The sequence below is a fragment of the Symphodus melops genome (assembly GCF_947650265.1).
Source record: "Symphodus melops genome assembly, chromosome: 8".
In the NCBI taxonomy this organism is placed as follows: domain Eukaryota; kingdom Metazoa; phylum Chordata; class Actinopteri; order Labriformes; family Labridae; genus Symphodus; species Symphodus melops.
In genome coordinates this window covers 187,047-209,983 of record NC_136698.1, presented here as the reverse complement: position 1 = coordinate 209,983, position 22,937 = coordinate 187,047, and the positions used below count along the sequence as shown (strand labels likewise).

The 22,937-nt window shown below is 46.0% G+C and overlaps 2 protein-coding genes across 3 annotated transcripts in view; one reads left to right on the top strand and one right to left on the bottom strand.

The window, feature by feature from the left end:
* Positions 1–1,126, bottom strand: part of stil (STIL centriolar assembly protein) — a 9,443-nt gene extending 8,317 nt beyond the window's left edge. The window contains exon 1 of the mRNA XM_079350299.1: positions 709–1,126. Coding sequence (XP_079206425.1) covers positions 709–773 — 65 coding nt within the window. The 5' untranslated portion in view covers positions 774–1,126. The remainder of the gene's footprint in view (positions 1–708) is intronic.
* A 4,758-nt stretch (positions 1,127–5,884) lies between these two features.
* On the top strand, positions 5,885–22,506 carry ptbp1b (polypyrimidine tract binding protein 1b). 2 transcript variants are annotated; one of them, XM_079351468.1, is made up of 15 exons: positions 5,885–5,959; positions 9,223–9,253; positions 10,925–10,985; positions 11,289–11,461; positions 11,539–11,685; positions 11,788–11,919; positions 16,696–16,806; positions 16,957–17,134; positions 17,212–17,289; positions 17,511–17,635; positions 18,728–18,761; positions 19,727–19,819; positions 20,800–21,016; positions 21,100–21,177; positions 21,674–22,506. In XM_079351468.1, the coding sequence occupies exons 1-15, from the start codon at positions 5,952–5,954 to the stop codon at positions 21,804–21,806; spliced, it is 1,599 nt and encodes a 532-aa protein (XP_079207594.1). In that variant the 5' UTR covers positions 5,885–5,951; the 3' UTR covers positions 21,807–22,506. The 2 variants fall into 2 exon arrangements, with proteins under 2 accessions (XP_079207594.1, XP_079207593.1); XM_079351467.1 differs by having other exon boundaries at positions 17,493–17,635.
* The last annotated feature ends 431 nt before the right edge of the window (positions 22,507–22,937 follow it).

Here is a 22,937-nt window from a genome sequence, read left to right as displayed (position 1 = left end):
AAACGTGGCGTTAAAGGAACACTAACATCTTCTGTCCCTCATTCTGACCTCTGACCTGCTGCTTTGCATTGTGGGAAACAGTACTGGTCTGATGCAGACTGCAGATTTCCCCTCAATCAGTACGACATCCTGACGAGCTCTCATACTGCATTTTAGACCAATCAGAACGAACTACAAGGACAGGAGACGGTTTAGGAGACAGCCACAGTGTGGGGTAAACTAGCCCTAACTGTAAGGTGATTCGGCCTCAGGTGACCAGCTGATCTGAGGGTGAGTGACGTCACTCAGTGTGTCAGGAAGCAGCTGAATGTTCGTTGTGAGTTAAATCTCTTTACAGAGATTCATTTACTGTTTATTACAACACAGATTCTGAGTCATCACAGTAAATCCATCTATTGATTATTGAACCTTACTCATCCTGCTGTGAATTTACTGTTTACATGTGTTTATTGTTTATATTTATTAGTTCTTCTGTAGACAGTAAAGTTAATCATACCTCCTCCACAGTAGTAACTTAATAAAATGTCAGTTTTATTTCTTGTCTCTTAAACCCATAACTTTAATGTCTTTAATTATAAACTCTGTAAACATGGCTCCAGGTTGTTTCTGGTAAATCTGATGACTTTCAATAAAAAACAAACGTTTTAGTCCCCGGGAGGATTCAACCAGTCTTTAATTATGATAAAGTATGATAAGGGGAGGACTCACCTTCCTTTCATGTTCTCTTCAAACACTCTGGACGGCAGAGCCTGGAGGTTCACCGGGACGCTCATCCGTCCCGAGGCCGACACAGGCTCACCGTCAGCGGGAAGCAAAACACTGAAACACCGCGGACCGACCGTTAGCCTCGTTAGCTTCCTGCTAACAGCATCAGCCGCTTCAGTTAGCTTAACATACCGGAAACGAAAGTCTCTAATATATGAAGAGTCAACGACGCAACAAACTCAAGTTTAACCAGCGTGCTCACGTTTCCGCTAATTTAACCGAAAACAGTCGGAAGGAAAGACGAGTTTAACGCTGTTTAATTATGGCGCTCTTTCTTCTCTCCTCCGGCGGGGCGACCTCAGCAGCCAATAGGAAGCGCTGACGGAGTGAGTCCGCCCAATCACGTGTCGCTTAGATTCCTCGTAACCAGCATATTAAATGTACATAAATTCAACACTGCCTCCTACCGGTCAGATACCGCAGTTTGTTTTTCAGGTTGTGAATCTTCTCAGTTTCATTTATTAACTATAGAAATTCCAACCAAGACGTTGTAAATGTAACATCACTGTCATCCTAAAGCACCAACATCTATCCTGTTCTGTGTGTAAAAGGATCATTACACTTTGTGCCACAACAAAATAGTAGCAAAAAAGTAGGACGATATGGATCGGTTATTTTTGTATCACTTTTGAGATGAAACACCAATAAATGGTAACTGTACCGAACTGAACTGAACTGAACCGGACTGCTTGGTGGAAACAAGTACCAAAGATGATCCACAAGACCAGCGTGTGCGTGTGTATGTGTGTGTTTTAAAATATTCATGTTGGATCATGTTCCTTCACACAAAGTAATCCTCTGAAGAGCAGCATGTGGACGAATTATTCATCAGCATGACACTCGACACTCCACACACACACACACACACCTGTTGAGTATTTTCATCCTTTCAGGGAGTTAAAGTGTTTGAATGGACCCTCGACACACAGACCCCTACCATCAGTGTGTGGATGTGTCGGGGTGACGTTACCAAAACACAGAATAAAAACTCTATGTATTTTTATTGTGATAATCTTCAACTGTAAAGTGACTGGAGCTGTCTCTCTTGTATGCAGCTGCAGAAATACCCTCTTATCTTTTCTTCTTCTGCAGCATATGTAGGGTTGTCCTACCAAAGGACCCTTTAGGGTTGGATCAGTACCCATGGCAACCCAATAGAAGGCTACCAAAAAGTAGGATTGTATGGATCCATTATTTTGGTACCATTCCCAACGCTTGAAGGTAGAAACACCAATAAATGGGTACCCTTCCGATCTGAACCGCTTGGTGGAAATGAGTCATTGTAGTCTTGGTTTGCACTTACCAGCCACTGTACATTAAGACTCCTATTTAACATCAGTTTGTCTGGATAGATTGTGTCTACATGTACGTGCCTTTTATTGAATTATTTATGGCAACTGGAGAATGAATGTTCTGCCACATGGGGTTTAGACATGCAAACGTGCCGCTGTTTAGTCTGGACAACGCCCACTAACTCTATCTAACCCGGGTATAAACAGTAGTAACTCTCTATCTAACCCGGGTAAAAACATTAATAACTCTGTCTAACCCGGGTATAAACAGTAGTAACTCTCTATCTAACCCGGGTATAAACAGTAGTAACTCTGTCTAACCCGGGTATAACATTAATAACTCTGTCTAACCCGGGTAAAAACATTAATAACTCTGTCTAACCCGGGTATAACATTAATAACTCTGTCTAACCCGGGTAAAAACATTAATAACTCTGTCTAACCCGGGTAAAAACATTAATAACTCTGTCTAACCCGGGTATAAACAGTAGTAACTCTCTGTCTAACCCGGGTATAACATTAATTACTCTGTCTAACCCGGGTATAACATTAATAACTCTGTCTAACCCGGGTAAAAACATTAATGACTCTCTGTCTAACCCGGGTAAAAACATTAGTAACTCTCTGTCTAACCCGGGTAAAAACATTAATAACTCTCTGTCTAACCCGGGTAAAAACATTAATAACTCTGTCTAACCCGGGTAAAAACATTAATAACTCTCTAACCCGGGTAAAAACATTAATAACTCTCTAACCCGGGTAAAAACATTAATAACTCTCTGTCTAACCCGGGTAAAAACATTAATAACTCTCTAACCCGGGTAAAAACATTAATAACTCTCTAACCCGGGTAAAAACATTAGTAACTCTGTCTAACCCGGGTAAAAACATTAATGACTCTCTGTCTAACCCGGGTAAAAACATTAGTAACTCTGTCTAACCCGGGTAAAAACATTAATGACTCTCTGTCTAACCCGGGTAAAAACATTAGTAACTCTCTAACCCGGGTAAAAACATTAATGACTCTGTCTAACCCGGGTAAAAACATTAATAACTCTCTGTCTAGCCCGGGTAAAAACATCAGTAACTCTGTCTAACCCGGGTAAAAACATTAGTAACTCTGTCTAACCCGGGTAAAAACATTAATAACTCTCTAACCCGGGTAAAAACATTAGTAACTCTCTGTCTAACCCGGGTAAAAACATTAGTAACTCTGTCTAACCCGGGTAAAAACATTAGTAACTCTCTGTCTAACCCGGGTAAAAACATTAGTAACTCTCTAACCCGGGTAAAAACATTAATAACTCTGTCTAACCCGGGTATAACATTAATAACTCTCTGTCTAACCCGGGTAAAAACATTAATAACTCTCTGTCTAACCCGGGTAAAAACATTAATAACTCTCTGTCTAACCCGGGTAAAAACATTAGTAACTCTCTGTCTAACCCGGGTAAAAACATTAGTAACTCTGTCTAACCCGGGTAAAAACATTAGTAACTCTCTGTCTAACCCGGGTAAAAACATTAGTAACTCTGTCTAACCCGGGTAAAAACATTAGTAACTCTCTGTCTAACCCGGGTAAAAACATTAGCAACTCTGTCTAACCCGGGTAAAAACATTATTAACTCTCTAACCCGGGTAAAAACATTAATAACTCTGTCTAACCCAGGTAAAAACATTAGTAACTCTCTGTCTAACCCGGGTAAAAACATTAGTAACTCTGTCTAACCTGGGTAAAAACATTAGTAACTCTCTAACCCGGGTAAAAACATTAGTAACTCTCTGTCTAACCCGGGTAAAAACATTACTAACTCTCTAACCCGGGTAAAAACATTAATAACTCTCTAACCCGGGTAAAAACATTAGTAACTCTCTAACCCGGGTAAAAACATTAATAACTCTCTAACCCGGGTAAAAACATTAATAACTCTCTAACCCGGGTAAAAACATTAATAACTCTGTCTAACCCGGGTAAAAACATTAATAACTCTCTGTCTAACCCGGGTAAAAACATTAATAACTCTCTGTCTAACCCGGGTAAAAACATTAATAACTCTCTAACCCGGTTAAAAACATTAATAACTCTCTAACCCGGGTAAAAACATTAGTAACTCTCTGTCTAACCCGGGTATAACATTAATAACTCTGTCTAACCCGGGTAAAAACATTAGTAACTCTCTAACCCGGGTAAAAACATTAATAACTCTCTGTCTAACCCGGGTAAAAACATTAATAACTCTGTCTAACCCGGGTAAAAACATTAATAACTCTCTAACCCGGGTAAAAACATTAATGACTCTCTGTCTAACCCGGGTAAAAACATTAATAACTCTCTAACCCGGGTAAAAACATTAATAACTCTCTAACCCGGGTAAAAACATTAATAACTCTCTGTCTAACCCGGGTAAAAACAGTAGTAACTCTCTAACCCGGGTAAAAACATTAGTAACTCTGTCTAACCCGGGTAAAAACATTAGTAACTCTCTAACCCGGGTAAAAACATTAATAACTCTCTAACCCGGGTAAAAACATTAATAACTCTCTAACCCGGGTAAAAACATTAATAACTCTCTGTCTAACCCGGGTAAAAACATTAATAACTCTCTAACCCGGGTAAAAACATTAGTAACTCTCTAACCCGGGTAAAAACATTAATAACTCTCTGTCTAACCCGGGTAAAAACATTAATAACTCTCTAACCCGGGTAAAAACATTAATAACTCTCTAACCCGGGTAAAAACATTAATAACTCTCCGTCTAACCCGGGTAAAAACATTAATAACTCTGTCTAACCCGGGTAAAAACATTAATAACTCTCTAACCCGGGTAAAAACATTAATAACTCTCTGTCTAACCCGGGTAAAAACATTAGTAACTCTGTCTAACCCGGGTAAAAACATTAGTAACTCTGTCTAACCCGGGTAAAAACATTAATAACTCTGTCTAACCCGGGTAAAAACATTAATAACTCTCTAACCCGGGTAAAAACATTAATAACTCTCTGTCTAACCCGGGTAAAAACATTAATAACTCTCTGTCTAACCCGGGTAAAAACATTAATAACTCTGTCTAACCCGGGTAAAAACATTACTAACTCTGTCTAACCCGGGTAAAAACATTAGTAACTCTCTAACCCGGGTAAAAACATTAGTAACTCTCTGTCTAACCCGGGTAAAAACAGTAGTAACTCTCTAACCCGGGTAAAAACATTAATAACTCTCTGTCTAACCCGGGTAAAAACATTAATAACTCTGTCTAACCCGGGTAAAAACATTAGTAACTCTCTAACCCGGGTAAAAACATTAATAACTCTCTGTCTAACCCGGGTAAAAACATTAATAACTCTCTAACCCGGGTAAAAACATTAATAACTCTCTGTCTAACCCGGGTAAAAACATTAGTAACTCTCTAACCCGGGTAAAAACAGTAGTAACTCTCTGTCTAACCCGGGTAAAAACATTAGTAACTCTCTGTCTAACCCGGGTAAAAACAGTAGTAACTCTCTGTCTAACCCGGGTAAAAACAGTAGTAACTCTCTAACCCGGGTAAAAACATTAATAACTCTCTGTCTAACCCGGGTAAAAACATTAGTAACTCTGTCTAACCCGGGTAAAAACATTAATAACTCTCTAACCCGGGTAAAAACATTAATAACTCTCTGTCTAACCCGGGTAAAAACAGTAGTCCGCTTTCTCTCCCTCAGAAACAGCTCGTTGGAATCTCGAGCCTTTTGTTGTTGTAGCGTCTTATCAAACCGACCAATCAGAAGTCCGCTTCGGTAAGAAACGCCCACATATCTCGACGCCCGTCCAATCAGATGTGCTCCTCACCGGAGCAGGGTGCCATTTCGTCCCGCTGGCTGGAACCTGTTGCTCCGTAGTTCCGTGTTGTGCGATGGACGGGTGAGTTATTCCACATCAACACTCACATTAAAGCTGCTTCCTGCTCCTCTTTGAGCTCCTTTTCAGAGCGCTAACCCTCACCTGGCGGCAGGTGAGGAGGATTCGCACCTTAAACGGTGTTTTTAGAGTTAACACATGCGGCGGGATAGTTGTGTTTGTAACAGGAAGCTGAGCTAGCCGAGTTAGCCGTTAGCATCAGAAGCTAGCCGAGTTAGCCGTTAGCATCAGTGCGGGCACACCTCCACAGTCAGGCAGATTTACCGTGTTTATTTCACGTTAAACCGGACTAAGACCGGAAACATCCTCATAATCACCTCAGTCAGTAATGAGAACAGTAAAGATAATAAGAATAAAAACAAATTAGAGGTGAAAATAGAAACAACAGCTCTTGAAGCATTTTAATCTAAATGTATTTAACAGTGTTTCTGCCTGAACACATGTGTGTTTTTAATCGATCCTATTGGTTGAGGCTCTTCGCCCTGAAAACACCTCCAAAACTTCTAACCTGTAAAGATCCCCTTAATTTTCTCCCTGACGTCATAACCATCTACAGGTGGACCGACCACCAAATTACCTGAGTGTGAAACGATGGTTAGTGTTCTTATAGTACACATCAACCTTGTTTAAATTAAAATAGCTCCCCACTTCAAACAGCCCCCCCCCCCCCGTCAAACAGACCCGGTCCCCCCTTCAAACAGTCCCCACTTCAAACAGCCCCCCCCTTAAACAGTCCTCCCCTTAAACAGTCCTCCCCTTAAACAGTCCTCCCCTTAAACAGCCCCCCCTTCAAACAGTCCCCACTTCAAACAGCCCCCCCCTTAAACAGTCCTCCCCTTAAACAGTCCTCCCCTTAAACAGTCCTCCCCTTAAACAGCCCCCCCTTAAACAGCCCCCCCTTCAAACAGTCCCCACTTCAAACAGCCCCCCCCTTAAACAGTCCTCCCCTTAAACAGCCCCCCCTTCAAACAGTCCTCCCCTTAAACAGCCCCGCCCTCCCAAACAGCCTCCCCTTTAAACAGCCCCTCCCAAACATCTCCCCCCTTAAACAGCCCCCCCTTAAACAGATCCCCACTTCAAACAGCCCCGCCCTCCCAAACAGCCTCCCTTTTAAACAGTCCTCCCCTTAAACAGCCCCCCCTTCAAACAGTCCTCCCCTTAAACAGCCCCCCCTTCAAACAGCCCCGCCCTCCCAAACATCTCCCCCTTTAAACAGCCCCCCCTAAACAGTCCCCCCCTTAAACAGATCCCCACTTCAAACAGCCCCGCCCTCCCAAACAGCCTCCCTTTTAAACAGCCCCCCCTAAACATCCCCCCCTTTAAACAGCCCCCCCTAAACATCCCCCCTTTAAACATCTCCCCCCTAAACAGCCCCCCCTTTAAACAGCCCCCCCTAAACATCCCCCCCTTTAAACAGCCCCCCCCCCCAAACAGCCCCCCACTCAAGCAGCAGAGGAGGTCTGTGACCCTGTAGAAACCAGCTCTCTCTGAATGCTCTGTTTTGGTGTGCGTCTCTTTAAATGCAGTGACCCCGCCCCCTGAGTTTTAGTAGTGCGGAGGTCGGGGGGGTCCGATCACAAAGGATGGATTATTTCATGTTTTCATAATGCGTGCACTTTAAGAAGAACAGGTGTCCTTTGATTATGGGGTGTGTAGGAAAGTACAGTCTGACCTTTGACCTTTCTTTAACGTCTTTATTGATATAAAACACGCAGTGAAAAGTAACGGAGCAGCGGCCGTCGTCATGGAGACGGGACGGACACGTAGTCCTTAACCCACAGCCAGTGAGCTTTCCTGCCATGTGGACACGGGGCCTGAACTTGTCTTCTTTCCCGATGAGCGTGTTTGCAGCTCGCCACAGACGGCACGCCGTGTCCTGTGTTAATCAGGATAATAAGTCCCGTGTTGGCGTTGATCGACGAGCTGCAGACTGTCAGACTTCCTGCTGGGAATATTTGTGCTTTGTCAGGGCTCATTCTCGCCCCGAGGGTCAGCTTCAGCCTGAACAGCCGGTTTCTCCTCGTCTTTTCTCTGCAGCGTCTCACGCCACATTGAACACGGCTGCAGCACGCTTCACTTCCACAGGCGTGACGTACGGCGTCCGTATGCCACCGTGGTTATTTAAGTGTTTTCATAGCTTCACAAGACGTCACACGGCTATGAAACCTGGCGACCAAGAAAGGCTCGCTGCCACTGCACGCTATCAGGAAGTCATCAGTGCCAGCTTCCTGTTTTATGTTTGAAATGGATTTTTGCTCCGGAGTGAACGTTGAAGGTGTTCGACCAGCAGAGATCGCTCCAACGCAGGCGGACTGACTCAGAGCTCACGCCCCCCCCCCGTGTGTCCATCCCACTGTCAGGCGTCTCTGCGACCTGTGATAGGCCGGTTCTGTGTAACTAGTTCCGCCCTCTGGTGTCAGCTCGCTAAGTGACAGGACGGTATGGGTCCGATATTTGAAAAGCTCATGGACTTGTACAGAAGGAGACGCTCTGATTGGTCGACCTTTAATCAGCTGTTTAAAACAGAAGGAACATCTTCACCGTGTTCAGACGGGTTTGAAATGTTAAACATGGCTGACAGCGAGGAAGAGTCTCGATGAAGGTCACTATCACGTGTACGCACATACTGAGAACACCTGAAACACCTGCAGTGTTAGCATGCTAATGTTAGCGCTCTTCAGTTACGGTTCGGTCCACTTCCTGATCTTTGCTCTCACTTCATCAGTGGCGTTTAAACCACAAGGCTGCGACAGTAAACGAAAAGGTCAGTACCGCCGAGATCGTCCACGGCAACCACACCTCCACCATCCTGAGCCTCCACGCCACTCGTGTCCACTCGAAGGAGTCGAGAACAAGCTGGTCCTGGGCTGCAGCCGTGTTAGCGTGCTAATGTTCGGCGTGTTGCTGCTGAGTTTGAAACGATGGCTGTTATTTTAATGAGCCAGGTGAGCGAGCGCACGCCTGTCTAAACGGCGTGTTTGTACGACGTTGACTTACTCCACGCTGTGTGGCCGAGGAGAGGCTGCTGGTCTCCATGGAAACGTGTTAAACTGCTCTCTTTACATGACGACGGCGAACGCATCACGGCGTGTGGAGGTTTATGACGGAGGTTTGTGACCTCACTTCCTGTGCAGCTGCTGCGTATTCTGAGCCTCCTCTCGGCTGGGTGTTTTCCCCCCTGCGCTCGTCTGCTCAGGCAGCCTCTCTTTAACCTCACGTTGTGTTTCTCTCCTCGCTGCTGCTAACACCCTGTCTTCTCTTCACAGTGTCCACCTCGATTTAACAGTTGGCTCTAAGGTAGGCTCCTCCCCCTCCTCCTGCATGGCGTCCTCTGCTTGTCTCTGCTGTGTCCTATCCTTCACACTCGAGCTCTGACCTGGACATAAATAATCTAATCAAAGGCTGATTGGACAGGAAGTTCATTCAAAGTGAGGGGGAGGGGCTTAGTACCCTCGTACTGCACGATCCGCTCAGGACTAAGAGGTCCGAATGAGACGTTCAAAACCACAGATGTAAAGTGTGTGTGTGTGTGTGTGTGTGTGTGTGTGTGTGGGGGGAGGGAGGGGGGGCAACATCTGGAGACCATTGCTGTTTGTTTACTTCTCAGGCTGAATCAACAGCGGCGTGCTCACCAAAAGCCGGACGGAACATGGTAACGCAGAGAGACACAGCGGGGCGTGGTCGCGGCGTGAACGCCATCAACAGGAACTCATAGCTGACCACAGATCAAAGATTAGCCCTGCTGGATCCAAGTGGATCTGAAACAAGACTTGAGAATCATCAGACCGTGTGGTTTGTCTGGGGGTTTTTTGGCCCCTCTGTAGTCTGGTACAGGTGTTGGGTCTGGGGGGTTTTGGCCCCTCTGTAGTCTGGTACAGGTTTTGGGTCTGGGGGGTTTTGGCCCCTCTGTAGTCTGGTACAGGTTTTGGGTCTGGGGGGTTTTGGCCCCTCTGTAGTCTGGTACAGGTGTTGGGTCTGGGGGGTTTTGGCCCCTCTGTAGTCTGTTACAGGTGTTGGGTCTGGGGGGTTTTGGCCCCTCTGTGGTCTGGTACAGGTGTTGGGTCTGGGGGGTTTTGGCCCCTCTGTGGTCTGGTACAGGTGTTGGGTCTGGGGGGTTTTGGCCCCTCTGTGGTCTGGTACAGGTGTTGGGTCTGGGGGGTTTTGGCCCCTCTGTGGTCTGGTACAGGTGTTGGGTCTGGGGGGTTTTGGCCCCTCTGTGGTCTGGTACAGGTGTTGGGTCTGGGGGGTTTTGGCCCCTCTGTGGTCTGGTACAGGTGTTGGGTCTGGGGGGTTTTGGCCCCTCTGTGGTCTGGTACAGGTGTTGGGTCTGGGGGGTTTTGGCCCCTCTGTGGTCTGGTACAGGTGTTGGGTCTGGGGGGTTTTGGCCCCTCTGTGGTCTGGTACAGGTGTTGGGTCTGGGGGGTTTTGGCCCCTCTGTGGTCTGGTACAGGTGTTGGGTCTGGGGGTCAGCAGCTGTCAGGCAGCAGGTTCAGGTCCAGAGACGGGAGCAGGATCTGGTCTCAGGTTTCTGTTCTATTATTCATGTTTGGAGCAGAAAGAAGATCTGAACAGAAACCTGCTCAGGTTCCACTCAGCCTGTCAGACACACCTGAGGGAGCAGAGACCCACCTGTGTGTGTGTGTGTGTGTGTGTGTGTGTGTCTCTGTATGTGTGTGTGTGTGTGTGTGTCTCTGTCTCTGTATGTGTCTGTCTGTCTGTCTGTCTCTGTGTGTGTGTGTGTGTGTGTGTGTGTGTGTGTGTGTGTGTGTGTGTGTGTGTCTCTGTCTGTCTGTCTGTCTCTGTCTCTGTCTCTGTCTCTGTCTCTGTCTCTGTGTGTGTGTGTGTGTGTGTGTGTGTGTGTGTGTGTGGTCTCTGCAGCCTGCTGTGCTGTCAGTCAGCTCCTCGTGGTCGTGGTGACCTCAGAGCGATGTGATGATGAGTTAAACGTTGATGTTCTTTATGTTTCAGAGAGGATCTGACGAGCTTTTCCCCAACGTGTCAAACTGCCCGTATATCATGAGCACCGCAGGTCAGTTTACATCACAACACCTCTGACATCACAGCGTGCCAAACAAGCAGAGAGCACGCCACTCTGAAGTCCTTTCCCACAATGCATTGTGAAAAGGAGTATCCAAAGATGCAGCAATCTCTCATGTTGAAACAGGAAGCAGAAGTGTAACATCCTGCAGTACCTGGAGTGTCCACTAGAGGCTGGCTGCAGCAGCACAGGAAGTCACATACACACCCATTCAAACAGCCTGTTTGTACAGCAGACATGAACATGTTGTGATGAGCTCATGATCACCTGTCTCACTCTTCCTGTCCTCTGTAGCCAATGGCAACGACAGTAAGAAGTTCAAAGGTGACATCCGAGGTCCCGGCTCACCGTCCAGGGTCATCCACATCCGCAAACTCCCCAACGACATCACGGAGACCGAGGTGATCAGCCTCGGTCTGCCCTTTGGAGACATCACCAACCTGCTGATGCTCAAAGCCAAGAACCAGGTACCTACTTGCGTCTGCAGTGTGTACAGCTTATGGCGGTGTTGTTGCTATGGTAACCGTCCTGCGTGTCCCTGCAGGCCTTCTTGGAGATGAACTCTGAGGAAGCGGCTCAGAACATGGTGGGTTATTACTCTACGATGATGCCCATCATCAGACACCATCCCGTCTACGTCCAGTTCTCCAACCACAAAGAGCTGAAAACCGACAACTCGCCCAACCAGGAGGTAACCACGCTCTGTGCTCGTAGCACCCGTTAGCACCCGTTAGCATCTGTCCAGCACCCACACCACGTCAGCGTCCGTTAATATTCCCCTCCTGTCTCTCAGAGGGCCCAGGCGGCTCTTCGGGCCCTCAGCACGCCTCACATGGACACGACAGCGGTGGTGGCGCCGAGCTCGGTGCTGAGGGTCGTGGTGGAGAATCTGGTTTACCCCGTCACCTTGGACGCCCTCTGCCAGGTAACAAAGACAGTGACCTGTTCCATTTGATTCACCTGCTGAGTCAGCAGCTGGGCGGGGCTTCATCGTGCCACAAAGACACAAAAACACTGAGTGTGAAACGTCTGTAACGTTTCTAACGTCTGTAACGTTTCTAACGTCTGTAACGTTTCTAACGTGTGAAACGTTTCTAACGTGTGAAACGTTTCTAACGTGTGAAACGTTTCTAACGTCTGTAACGTTTCTAACGTCTGTAACGTTTCTAACGTCTGTAACGTTTCTAACGTGTGAAACGTTTCTAACGTCTGTAACGTTTCTAACGTGTGAAACGTTTCTAACGTCTGTAACGTTTCTAACGTCCGTAACGTTTCTAACGTCTGTAACGTTTCTAACGTGTGAAACGTTTCTAACGTCCGTAACGTTTCTAACGTGTGAAACGTTTCTAACGTCTGTAACGTTTCTAACGTGTGAAACGTTTCTAACGTGTGAAACGTTTCTAACGTCCGTAACGTTTCTAACGTGTGAAACGTTTCTAACGTGTGAAACGTTTCTAACGTCTGAAACGTTTCTAACGTCTGTAACGTTTCTAACGTGTGAAACGTTTCTAACGTGTGAAACGTTTCTAACGTCTGTAACGTTTCTAACGTCTGTAACGTTTCTAACGTGTGAAACGTTTCTAACGTGTGAAACGTTTCTAACGTCTGTAACGTTTCTAACGTCTGTAACGTTTCTAACGTCTGTAACGTTTCTAACGTGTGAAACGTTTCTAACGTCCGTAACGTTTCTAACGTCCGTAACGTTTCTAACGTGTGAAACGTTTCTAACGTGTGAAACGTTTCTAACGTCTGTAACGTTTCTAACGTCTGTAACGTTTCTAACGTGTGAAACGTTTCTAACGTGTGAAACGTTTCTAACGTGTGAAACGTTTCTAACGTGTGAAACGTTTCTAACGTCTGTAACGTTTCTAACGTCTGTAACGTTTCTAACGTGTGAAACGTTTCTAACGTGTGAAACGTTTCTAACGTCTGTAACGTTTCTAACGTCTGTAACGTTTCTAACGTGTGAAACGTTTCTAACGTGTGAAACGTTTCTAACGTCTGTAACGTTTCTAACGTCTGTAACGTTTCTAACATGTGAAACGTTTCTAACGTCTGTAACGTTTCTAACGTCTGTAACGTTTCTAACGTCCGTAACGTTTCTAACGTGTGAAACGTTTCTAACGTCTGTAACGTTTCTAACGTGTGAAACGTTTCTAACGTCTGTAACGTTTCTAACGTCTGTAACGTTTCTAACGTGTGAAACGTTTCTAACGTCTGTAACGTTTCTAACGTGTGAAACGTTTCTAACGTCTGTAACGTTTCTAACGTGTGAAACGTTTCTAACGTCTGTAACGTTTCTAACGTCTGTAACGTTTCTAACGTGTGAAACGTTTCTAACGTCTGTAACGTTTCTAACGTCTGTAACGTTTCTAACGTCTGTAACGTTTCTAACGTGTGAAACGTTTCTAACGTGTGAAACGTTTCTAACGTGTGAAACGTTTCTAACGTCTGTAACGTTTCTAACGTCTGTAACGTTTCTAACGTGTGAAACGTTTCTAACGTCTGTAACGTTTCTAACGTGTGAAACGTTTCTAACGTCCGTAACGTTTCTAACGTGTGAAACGTTTCTAACGTCTGTAACGTTTCTAACGTCTGTAACGTTTCTAACGTGTGAAACGTTTCTAACGTCTGTAACGTTTCTAACGTGTGAAACGTTTCTAACGTCTGTAACGTTTCTAACGTCTGTAACGTTTCTAACGTCTGTAACGTTTCTAACGTGTGAAACGTTTCTAACGTCTGTAACGTTTCTAACGTGTGAAACGTTTCTAACGTCCGTAACGTTTCTAACGTCTGTAACGTTTCTAACGTCTGTAACGTTTCTAACGTGTGAAACGTTTCTAACGTTTGAAACGTTTCTAACGTGTGAAACGTTTCTAACGTTTGAAACGTTTCTAACGTCTGTAACGTTTCTAACGTCTGTAACGTTTCTAACGTGTGAAACGTTTCTAACGTCTGTAACGTTTCTAACGTTTGAAACGTTTCTAACGTCTGTAACGTTTCTAACGTCTGTAACGTTTCTAACGTGTGAAACGTTTCTAACGTCTGTAACGTTTCTAACGTCTGAAACGTTTCTAACGTCTGTAACGTTTCTAACGTCTGTAACATTTCTAACGTGTGAAACGTTTCTAACGTGTGAAACGTTTCTAACGTCTGAAACGTTTCTAACGTGTGAAACGTTTCTAACGTCCGTAACGTTTCTAACGTTTGAAACGTTTCTAACGTCTGTAACGTTTCTAACGTCTGAAACGTTTCTAACGTGTGAAACGTTTCTAACGTCCGTAACGTTTCTAACGTGTGAAACGTTTCTAACGTCTGTAACGTTTCTAACGTCTGTAACGTTTCTAACGTCTGTAACGTTTCTAACGTGTGAAACGTTTCTAACGTGTGAAACGTTTCTAACGTCTGTAACGTTTCTAACGTGTGAAACGTTTCTAACGTCTGTAACGTTTCTAACGTGTGAAACGTTTCTAACGTCTGTAACGTTTCTAACGTCTGTAACGTTTCTAACGTGTGAAACGTTTCTAACGTCCGTAACGTTTCTAACGTCCGTAACGTTTCTAACGTCCGTAACGTTTCTAACGTCTGTAACGTTTCTAACGTGTGAAACGTTTCTAACGTGTGAAACGTTTCTAACGTCCGTAACGTTTCTAACGTGTGAAACGTTTCTAACGTCTGTAACGTTTCTAACGTCTGTAACGTTTCTAACGTCTGTAACGTTTCTAACGTCCGTAACGTTTCTAACGTGTGAAACGTTTCTAATGTGTGAAACGTTTCTAACGTCTGTAACGTGTGAAACGTTTCTAACGTCTGTAACGTTTCTAACGTCTGTAACGTTTCTAACGTTTGAAACGTTTCTAACGTCTGTAACGTTTCTAACGTCTGTAACGTTTCTAACGTGTGAAACGTTTCTAACGTCTGTAACGTTTCTAACGTGTGAAACGTTTCTAACGTGTGAAACGTTTCTAACGTGTGAAACGTTTCTAACGTGTGAAACGTTTCTAACGTGTGAAACGTTTCTAACGTCTGTAACGTTTCTAACGTGTGAAACGTTTCTAATGTGTGAAACGTTTCTAACGTCTGTAACGTTTCTAACGTGTGAAACGTTTCTAACGTCTGTAACGTGTGAAACGTTTCTAACGTCTGTAACGTTTCTAACGTGTGAAACGTTTCTAACGTCTGTAACGTTTCTAACGTGTGAAACGTTTCTAACGTCTGTAACGTTTCTAACGTGTGAAACGTTTCTGTCTGTAACGTTTCTAACGTCCGTAACGTTTCTAACGTCTGTAACGTTTCTAACGTCTGTAACGTTTCTAACGTCCGTAGCGTTTCTAACGTCCGTAACGTTTCTAACGTGTGAAACGTTTCTAACGTCTGTAACGTTTCTAACGTCTGTAACGTTTCTAACGTGTGAAACGTTTCTAACGTCTGTAACGTTTCTAACGTCTGTAACGTTTCTAACGTGTGAAACGTTTCTAACGTCCGTAACGTTTCTAACGTCTGTAACGTTTCTAACGTCTGTAACGTTTCTAACGTGTGAAACGTTTCTAACGTGTGAAACGTTTCTAACGTCTGTAACGTTTCTAACGTGTGAAACGTTTCTAACGTCTGTAACGTGTGAAACGTTTCTAACGTCTGTAACGTTTCTAACGTGTGAAACGTTTCTAACGTGTGAAACGTTTCTAACGTCTGTAACGTTTCTAACGTGTGAAACGTTTCTAACGTCTGTAACGTTTCTAACGTGTGAAACGTTTCTGTCTGTAACGTTTCTAACGTAACGTTTCTAACGTCCGTAACGTTTCTAACGCCTGTAACGTTTCTAACGTCTGTAACGTTTCTAACGTCCGTAGCGTTTCTAACGTCCGTAACGTTTCTAACGTCTGTAACGTTTCTAACGTGTGAAACGTTTCTAACGTCTGTAACGTTTCTAACGTCTGTAACGTTTCTAACGTGTGAAACGTTTCTAACGTCCGTAACGTTTCTAACGTCTGTAACGTTTCTAACGTCTGTAACGTTTCTAACGTGTGAAACGTTTCTAACGTGTGAAACGTTTCTAACGTCCGTAACGTTTCTAACGTGTGTAACGTTTCTAACGTCTGTAACGTTTCTAACGTGTGAAACGTTTCTAACGTGTGAAACGTTTCTAACGTCCGTAACGTTTCTAACGTCTGTAACGTTTCTAACGTGTGAAACGTTTCTAACGTCTGTAACGTTTCTAACGTCTGTAACGTTTCTAACGTGTGAAACGTTTCTAACGTCTGTAACGTTTCTAACGTGTGAAACGTTTCTAACGTCTGTAACGTTTCTAACGTCTGTAACGTTTCTAACGTCCGTAACGTTTCTAACGTCTGTAACGTTTCTAACGTGTGAAACGTTTCTAACGTCTGTAACGTTTCTAACGTCTGTAACGTTTCTAACGTGTGAAACGTTTCTAACGTCTAACGTTTCTAACGTGTGAAACGTTTCTAACGTCTGTAACGTTTCTAACGCGTGAAACGTTTCTAACGTCCGTAACGTTTCTAACGTCTGTAACGTTTCTAACGTGTGAAACGTTTCTAACGTCTGTAACGTTTCTAACGTCTGTAACGTTTCTAACGTGTGAAACGTTTCTAACGTCTGTAACGTTTCTGACGTCCGTAACGTTTCTAACGTCCGTAACGTTTCTAACGTGTGCTCGGCCGCTCTCTCGTGTCGTCCTCAGATCTTCTCTAAGTTCGGCACGGTGCTGAGGATCATCGTCTTCACTAAGAACAGTCAGTTTCAGGCTCTGCTGCAGTATCCTGACGGAGTGTCCGCTCATTCTGCTAAGCTGGTGAGTAAGGTCGTGTGTGTAGCCTTGCATGCTAACGAGCTCCTCTCTTTGGAGACAGACGAACACGCTAACGAACACGCTAGCTTCATTAGCATCATTAGCATGTTGGACGGGCGGCGTGCGCTCTCTCAGCTCTGACCTCTCTTTCAGTCTCTGGACGGACAGAACATCTATAACGGCTGCTGCACTCTGAGGATCAGCTTCTCCAAACTCACCACGCTCAACGTCAAGTACAACAACGAGAAGAGCCGGGACTTCACCAGACCGGACCTGCCCTCTGGAGACAGTCAGCCCGCCATGGAGCACCCGGCCATGGCCACGGCCTTCAGTGAGACCTGCACACCTACACACAGGAAACATGCATTCATAAAGTCAGAGGAGCTCAGGTGTTGTTCCTCTCTGCAGCTCCAGGTATCATCTCAGCTTCTCCGTACGCCGGCGCCACTCACGCCTTCCCACCAGCCTTCACACTCCAACCTGCAGGTGAGTCTCACCTGCTGAGCTCAGAGAGAGAGAGAGGCTTCATCACGTGACATCGTTCTGGGATAGAATCAGCCGCTCATAGTTCGTTTAATAACCTTACTAAACATCCTGATATGGTGAAGGTAGTTGTGATTGTGACATCATCAGTGTGCGTCCGTCGTGTGTCCTGCAGCTCTGATGTTCACTCATCTCACCTCTCCCAGTTTCCCTCCCCTATCCAGGCCTGAGCCTCCCCTCCCTGCCCGGAGGCCTGGCCTCTCTGTCCTTCCCCGGGGCCACCAGGCTGGGCTTCCCCCCGCTCCCTGCTGGAGTCTGTGTCCTGCTGATCAGCAACCTCAACCCTGAGGTGGGGCACACACACACACACACACACACACACACACACACACACACACACACACACACACACACACACACACAGAGACACACACACACACACACACACAGAGACACACACACACACACAGACACACACACACACACACACACACACACACACACACACAGACACACACAGACACACACACACACACACAGAGACACACACACACACAGACACACACACACACACACACACAGAGACACACACACACACACAGACAGACAGAGACACACACACACACACACACACACACACACACACACAGAGACACACACACACACACACAGACACACACACACACACAGAGACACACACACAGACAGACAGACACACACACACACACACACAGAGACACACACACACACACACACAGACACACACACACACACACAGACACACAGAGACACACACACACACAGACACACACACACACACAGAGACACACACACACACACACACACAGACAGAGACACACACACACACACAGACACACACACACACACAGAGACACACACACAGACAGACAGACACACACACACACACACACAGAGACACACACACACACACACAGACACACACACACACACAGAGACACACACACACAGACACACACAGACAGACACACACACACACACACAGACACACACAGACAGACACACACACACACACACACACACACAGACAGACACACACACACACACACAGACACACACACACACACACACACACACACAGACAGACACACACACACACACAGACACACAGACAGACACACACACACACACACAGACACACAGACAGACACACACACACACACACACACACACACACACACACACGCTTGTCCAGTCGTGTGTAAACACATCCTCCTCATTATATCTGACCCGTCATCTCCAAAAGTGATTAACCCTCTGATTGATCCCTCATCTGTCTTTTTTTTGTTTTTGTTTCCCTTTTTAATTTGTTGCCATGGAAACGTATTGGACCCTCCACCTGTCCTGCCCTCCCACCTTTACCTGTCCTGTCCCTCCGCTGCCTTCTCTGCTGTCTTTAAAGAGAGTTACGCCCCACTGCCTCTTTATTCTCTTCGGTATGTTGTCACTCGTCTTATTTTGAAATATCACTGACAAGTTCCTGTTTGTTGTTTTGGTTAAATGGAAACAAACGTGTCTTCTGATTTTGATTTGTTTGGATTTGAGTTTTACTCACAATATTTGCAGCTTTACCTCAGAGATGCACCTTGAGTTTTTGTGATCAGGTCTGACCTCTAAAGAGTCATTCAAGGTCACATGACCTCCTCCTCTTCAATCAGTGTCCTCGCTCCTCTTCATCATGTGTGTGAAGTGTGTTGTTGTAAATCCACTGATCCTGTATTTGATCCTGTATCTGATCCTGTATCTGATCCTGTATCTGATCCTGTATCTGATCCTGTATCTGATCCTGTATTTGATCCTGTATCTGATCCTGTATCTGATCCTGTATCTGATCCTGTATCTGATCCTGTATTTGATCCTGTATCTGATCCTGTATCTGATCCTGTATCTGATCCTGTATTTGATCCTGTATTTGATCCTGTATCTGATCCTGTATCTGATCCTGTATATGATCCTGTATCTGATCCTGTATTTGATCCTGTATCTGATCCTGTATCTGATCCTGTATCTGATCCTGTATCTGATCCTGTATTTGATCCTGTCTATAATTTAGTCTATTTCGCCGCTCACAGGTTTCACATGTTGTAAAACGTAAAGCTGCATTTATTGTCTCCTGTTTTTGCATGCTGGGTTCCTTTCGGTTTGCACGTCCTCATCATGAATCAGACGCCAACACTCCCATAATTCATAGCTCCACTCAGTGTGATCTGACCTTTAAGTTTCCTCTGACCCTTGACCTTAATTTCCCCGCTGCACTTCCTTAAAGTGTTCATGTAAATCTGATAAAGTCATGGAGCAGAGGCCACGTAGTCACTCACTGACCTCTGGAGGGTTTATACTGTCTTTGTCTTTAAGCCCCGCCCACTTTAACAGCAACTTAAACTTGTGTTTTTCTGTGAAGGTGTTTATGGAGACGTGATGAGGGTGAAGATCCTGTTCAACAAGAAGGAGAACGCTCTGGTTCAGATGTCGGACAGCACCCAGGCTCAGCTAGGTAACCTTCTGCACATGCTCAGTGTGTCTCAGCGAGGTAACCTTCTGCACATGCTCAGTGTGGCTCAGCGAGGTAACCTTCTGCACATGCTCAGTGTGTCTCAGCTAGGTAACCTTCTGCACATGCTCAGTGTGTCTCAGCGAGGTAACCTTCTGCACATGCTCAGTGTGTCTCAGCTAGGTAACCTTTTGCACATGCTCAGTGTGGCTCAGCGAGGTAACCTTCTGCACATGCTCAGTGTGTCTCAGCGAGGTAACCTTCTGCACATGCTCAGTGTGTCTCAGCGAGGTAACCTTCTGCACATGCTCAGTGTGGCTCAGCTAGGTAACCTTCTGCACATGCTCAGTGTGTCTCAGCGAGGTAACCTTCTGCACATGCTCAGTGTGGCTCAGCTAGGTAACCTTCTGCACATGCTCAGTGTGGCTCAGCTAGGTAACCTTCTGCACATGCTCAGTGTGGCTCAGCTAGGTAACCTTCTGCACATGCTCAGTGTGTCTCAGCTAGGTAACCTTCTGCACATGCTCAGTGTGGCTCAGCTAGGTAACCTTCTGCACATGCTCAGTGTGTCTCGTGCTGAATGAATGCTATCTCAGCGTGTTGATGCTTTGACCATCGCAGCTTAGAGTCTCTCTGAACACCTTCAGAGTGTTTTCACGTTAGGCTCCTCCCCCCTGTTGGTCTATGACTCACCACATTTTGATCCTTATTCGACCCATCACGATCTGTTTACAGTTGTTTTCAAAGAGCCGTGATAGGACGGCCGCCCGGTGAAGAAGCAACAACCGTCTTTTTTTTGTCTGCGTGCTTCGCATTTAAAATGGTTAAAGTTTTTCAGAAAGGCGCCATTGACGTCCCAATCGTTGTTGAAGAAGCGATGGAGCCGTGTGCGCCACAGCTGTAAACGTGGTCACAGACACGGCGGACGTGCATCGTGTGTTTGACTGAAACGTGAGCAGTGACTGTCACCTGTCTGTTCGCAGCCATGAGCCACCTGAGCGGCCAGCAGCTTCACGGGAAGTCTCTGCGCATCACGCTGTCCAAACACACCAGCGTGCAGCTTCCCCGTGAAGGTCACGAGGACCAGGGTCTGACCAAAGACTACAGCAGCTCCCCCCTGCACCGCTTCAAGAAACCCGGCTCCAAAAACTACTCCAACATCTTCCCTCCTTCAGCCACCTTACATCTCTCCAACATCCCGTGAGTGCTCCGCCCCGTGTGGCGCCCGCTCAATGACACGTAATGTGGTTGACCTTTAATGCTGAACTCCTCTCTACCCGCAGCCCGTCTGTGGTTGAAGAAGACCTCAGGATGCTGTTCTCCAGCTCAGGAGCTGAAGTCAAGGCCTTCAAGTTCTTCCAGTGAGTCTTCTGTCTTCCGCTCTCATTGATTACACGGCGACGCTCGCCGCCATTATGATGTCATCGTTTCTCTGATACCTGATTGTCTCATCCTGAAGCTGGTCGTTTCGTTGAACCCTTCTCCGCCCTACTGCCTGTTTATTCAAAACAAGCTAGCCTAATGCTAACACCCCCCAAAGCCCCGGTCCGACCCCTTAGTCTTTGAGCGTACCCCCAAGTCTTGTTTATGCATGGCGCTCTCAAAAGGTCTGTTCTCTGAGGGACAAACTTCTTACCCTAAAACCTGTATCCTAGTCCAGATCCTTGTTCCTGTCTGGACTAGGATGAGGGCCCTGATCCCTTCGCCCCCCTGTACTGAACCTGTCTAACAGTTTAACCTTTCTGTAGCTCCGACCCTGGGACCCTGCCCTGAAGCAGGCCGGGTCCTAAACCCTGTCTTTGTTCTAAACCAGGACTTATGTCGGATCTGATGAGCTCCTGTTGGTCTCTCCTTTAGGAAGGACCACAAGATGGCCCTGATCCAGATGGGTTCAGTGGAAGAGGCCATTGAGTCCCTCATCGAGTTCCACAACCACGACCTGGGAGAAAACCACCACCTGCGAGTCTCCTTCTCCAAGTCCTCCATATGAGCCTTCAGGGGGACTTGATGGGGTCCAGTACACTCCAGTGATTCCAACGCCCCGTCTGCAGAGACCCCGTGAAGTCTGGGGTCTATTGATAAACTCCAGAAGGGTTCCTCGACTAGAGGAGGGGGAGGGGTCGTTACGAGGAACCTCAGTGTGTTCGGAGTTTGTCATGATTTAAGAACCCAGAGTTCTCACGGTCATCGTGTTCTCGTGGTCGCCGTGTTCTTATCATGACAACGTTACCTTTCAGCCTCTCTTGCCTTCTTGACTCTGATCCCTGGTTTGGATTTAAAGCCAGCCCTCGTAGCTTTGTCTCCCGAGAACTCTGGACCTTCACCAAATCTCCATTCTCCTCCGACTTCTATCTTTCCTCTCAGACGAGCGGCGGTCCTCGTTAAACCTTCCCGTTTGGCGTCCTGTGGCGTCCTGGCCCTGTCTTAAATATGGACTCTGATCAAAAATGTTTCTGGTCTCAGTCTGGACTCTGTTACTTCGGCCTTCAGATGATCCCTGTGCCTTACTCCTGAGGTCACCCTGACCTCTGTAAACGATCTCCCGTCATGCCTCTGTACATGTTTACAGTTGATGTGTGTCAGATATATTCCTGTGTTTGGTGTTTCGTACTGCTGTTACCCGTTTGATTTATTATTTCTACGTATGCAATCATGTTTTATTCCAATCAAATATTTTAATCATTCCTGGACTTTAGTTTGTTGGGTTTTTTCATGTGCGCGTGCTTGGTGGTTCTTCCCGCCACTCGCCACCTTTTTACAATCTGCCGTTTGTTCTGTCGTGTTTCTGTCGAACTCGTGAACGCTGCTGTTGGCTCGTCTCGTCTGTCGCGTCTCTGAATGGTTTTTATTTATGTTTGTGATCCACTACAGCTGAAACCAAAAACGGCCTTCAAGATGCAAACAAAGCGCCCGCCTCAGGTCTCGAACACGCCGAGACGGAGAGCGGCTCCAGGCTCGACCGCGTCACTGGATACAGGCGGTCATTTTAACCAGGCGTAAAGTAGACGCCGTCATTTTAACCAGGCGTAAAGTAGACGCCGTCACTTTAACCTGGCGTAAAGTAGACGCCGTCACTTTAACCTGGCGTAAAGTAGACGCCGTCACTTTAACCGGGCGTAAA

Coding starts and splice junctions, on each gene's coding strand:
- ptbp1b (XM_079351467.1), top strand. Junction 11,462..11,538: donor TGCTCAAAGCCAAGAACCAG/GTACCTACTTGC, acceptor GTGTCCCTGCAG/GCCTTCTTGGAGATGAACTC. Junction 19,820..20,799: donor CAGCACCCAGGCTCAGCTAG/GTAACCTTCTGC, acceptor GTCTGTTCGCAG/CCATGAGCCACCTGAGCGGC.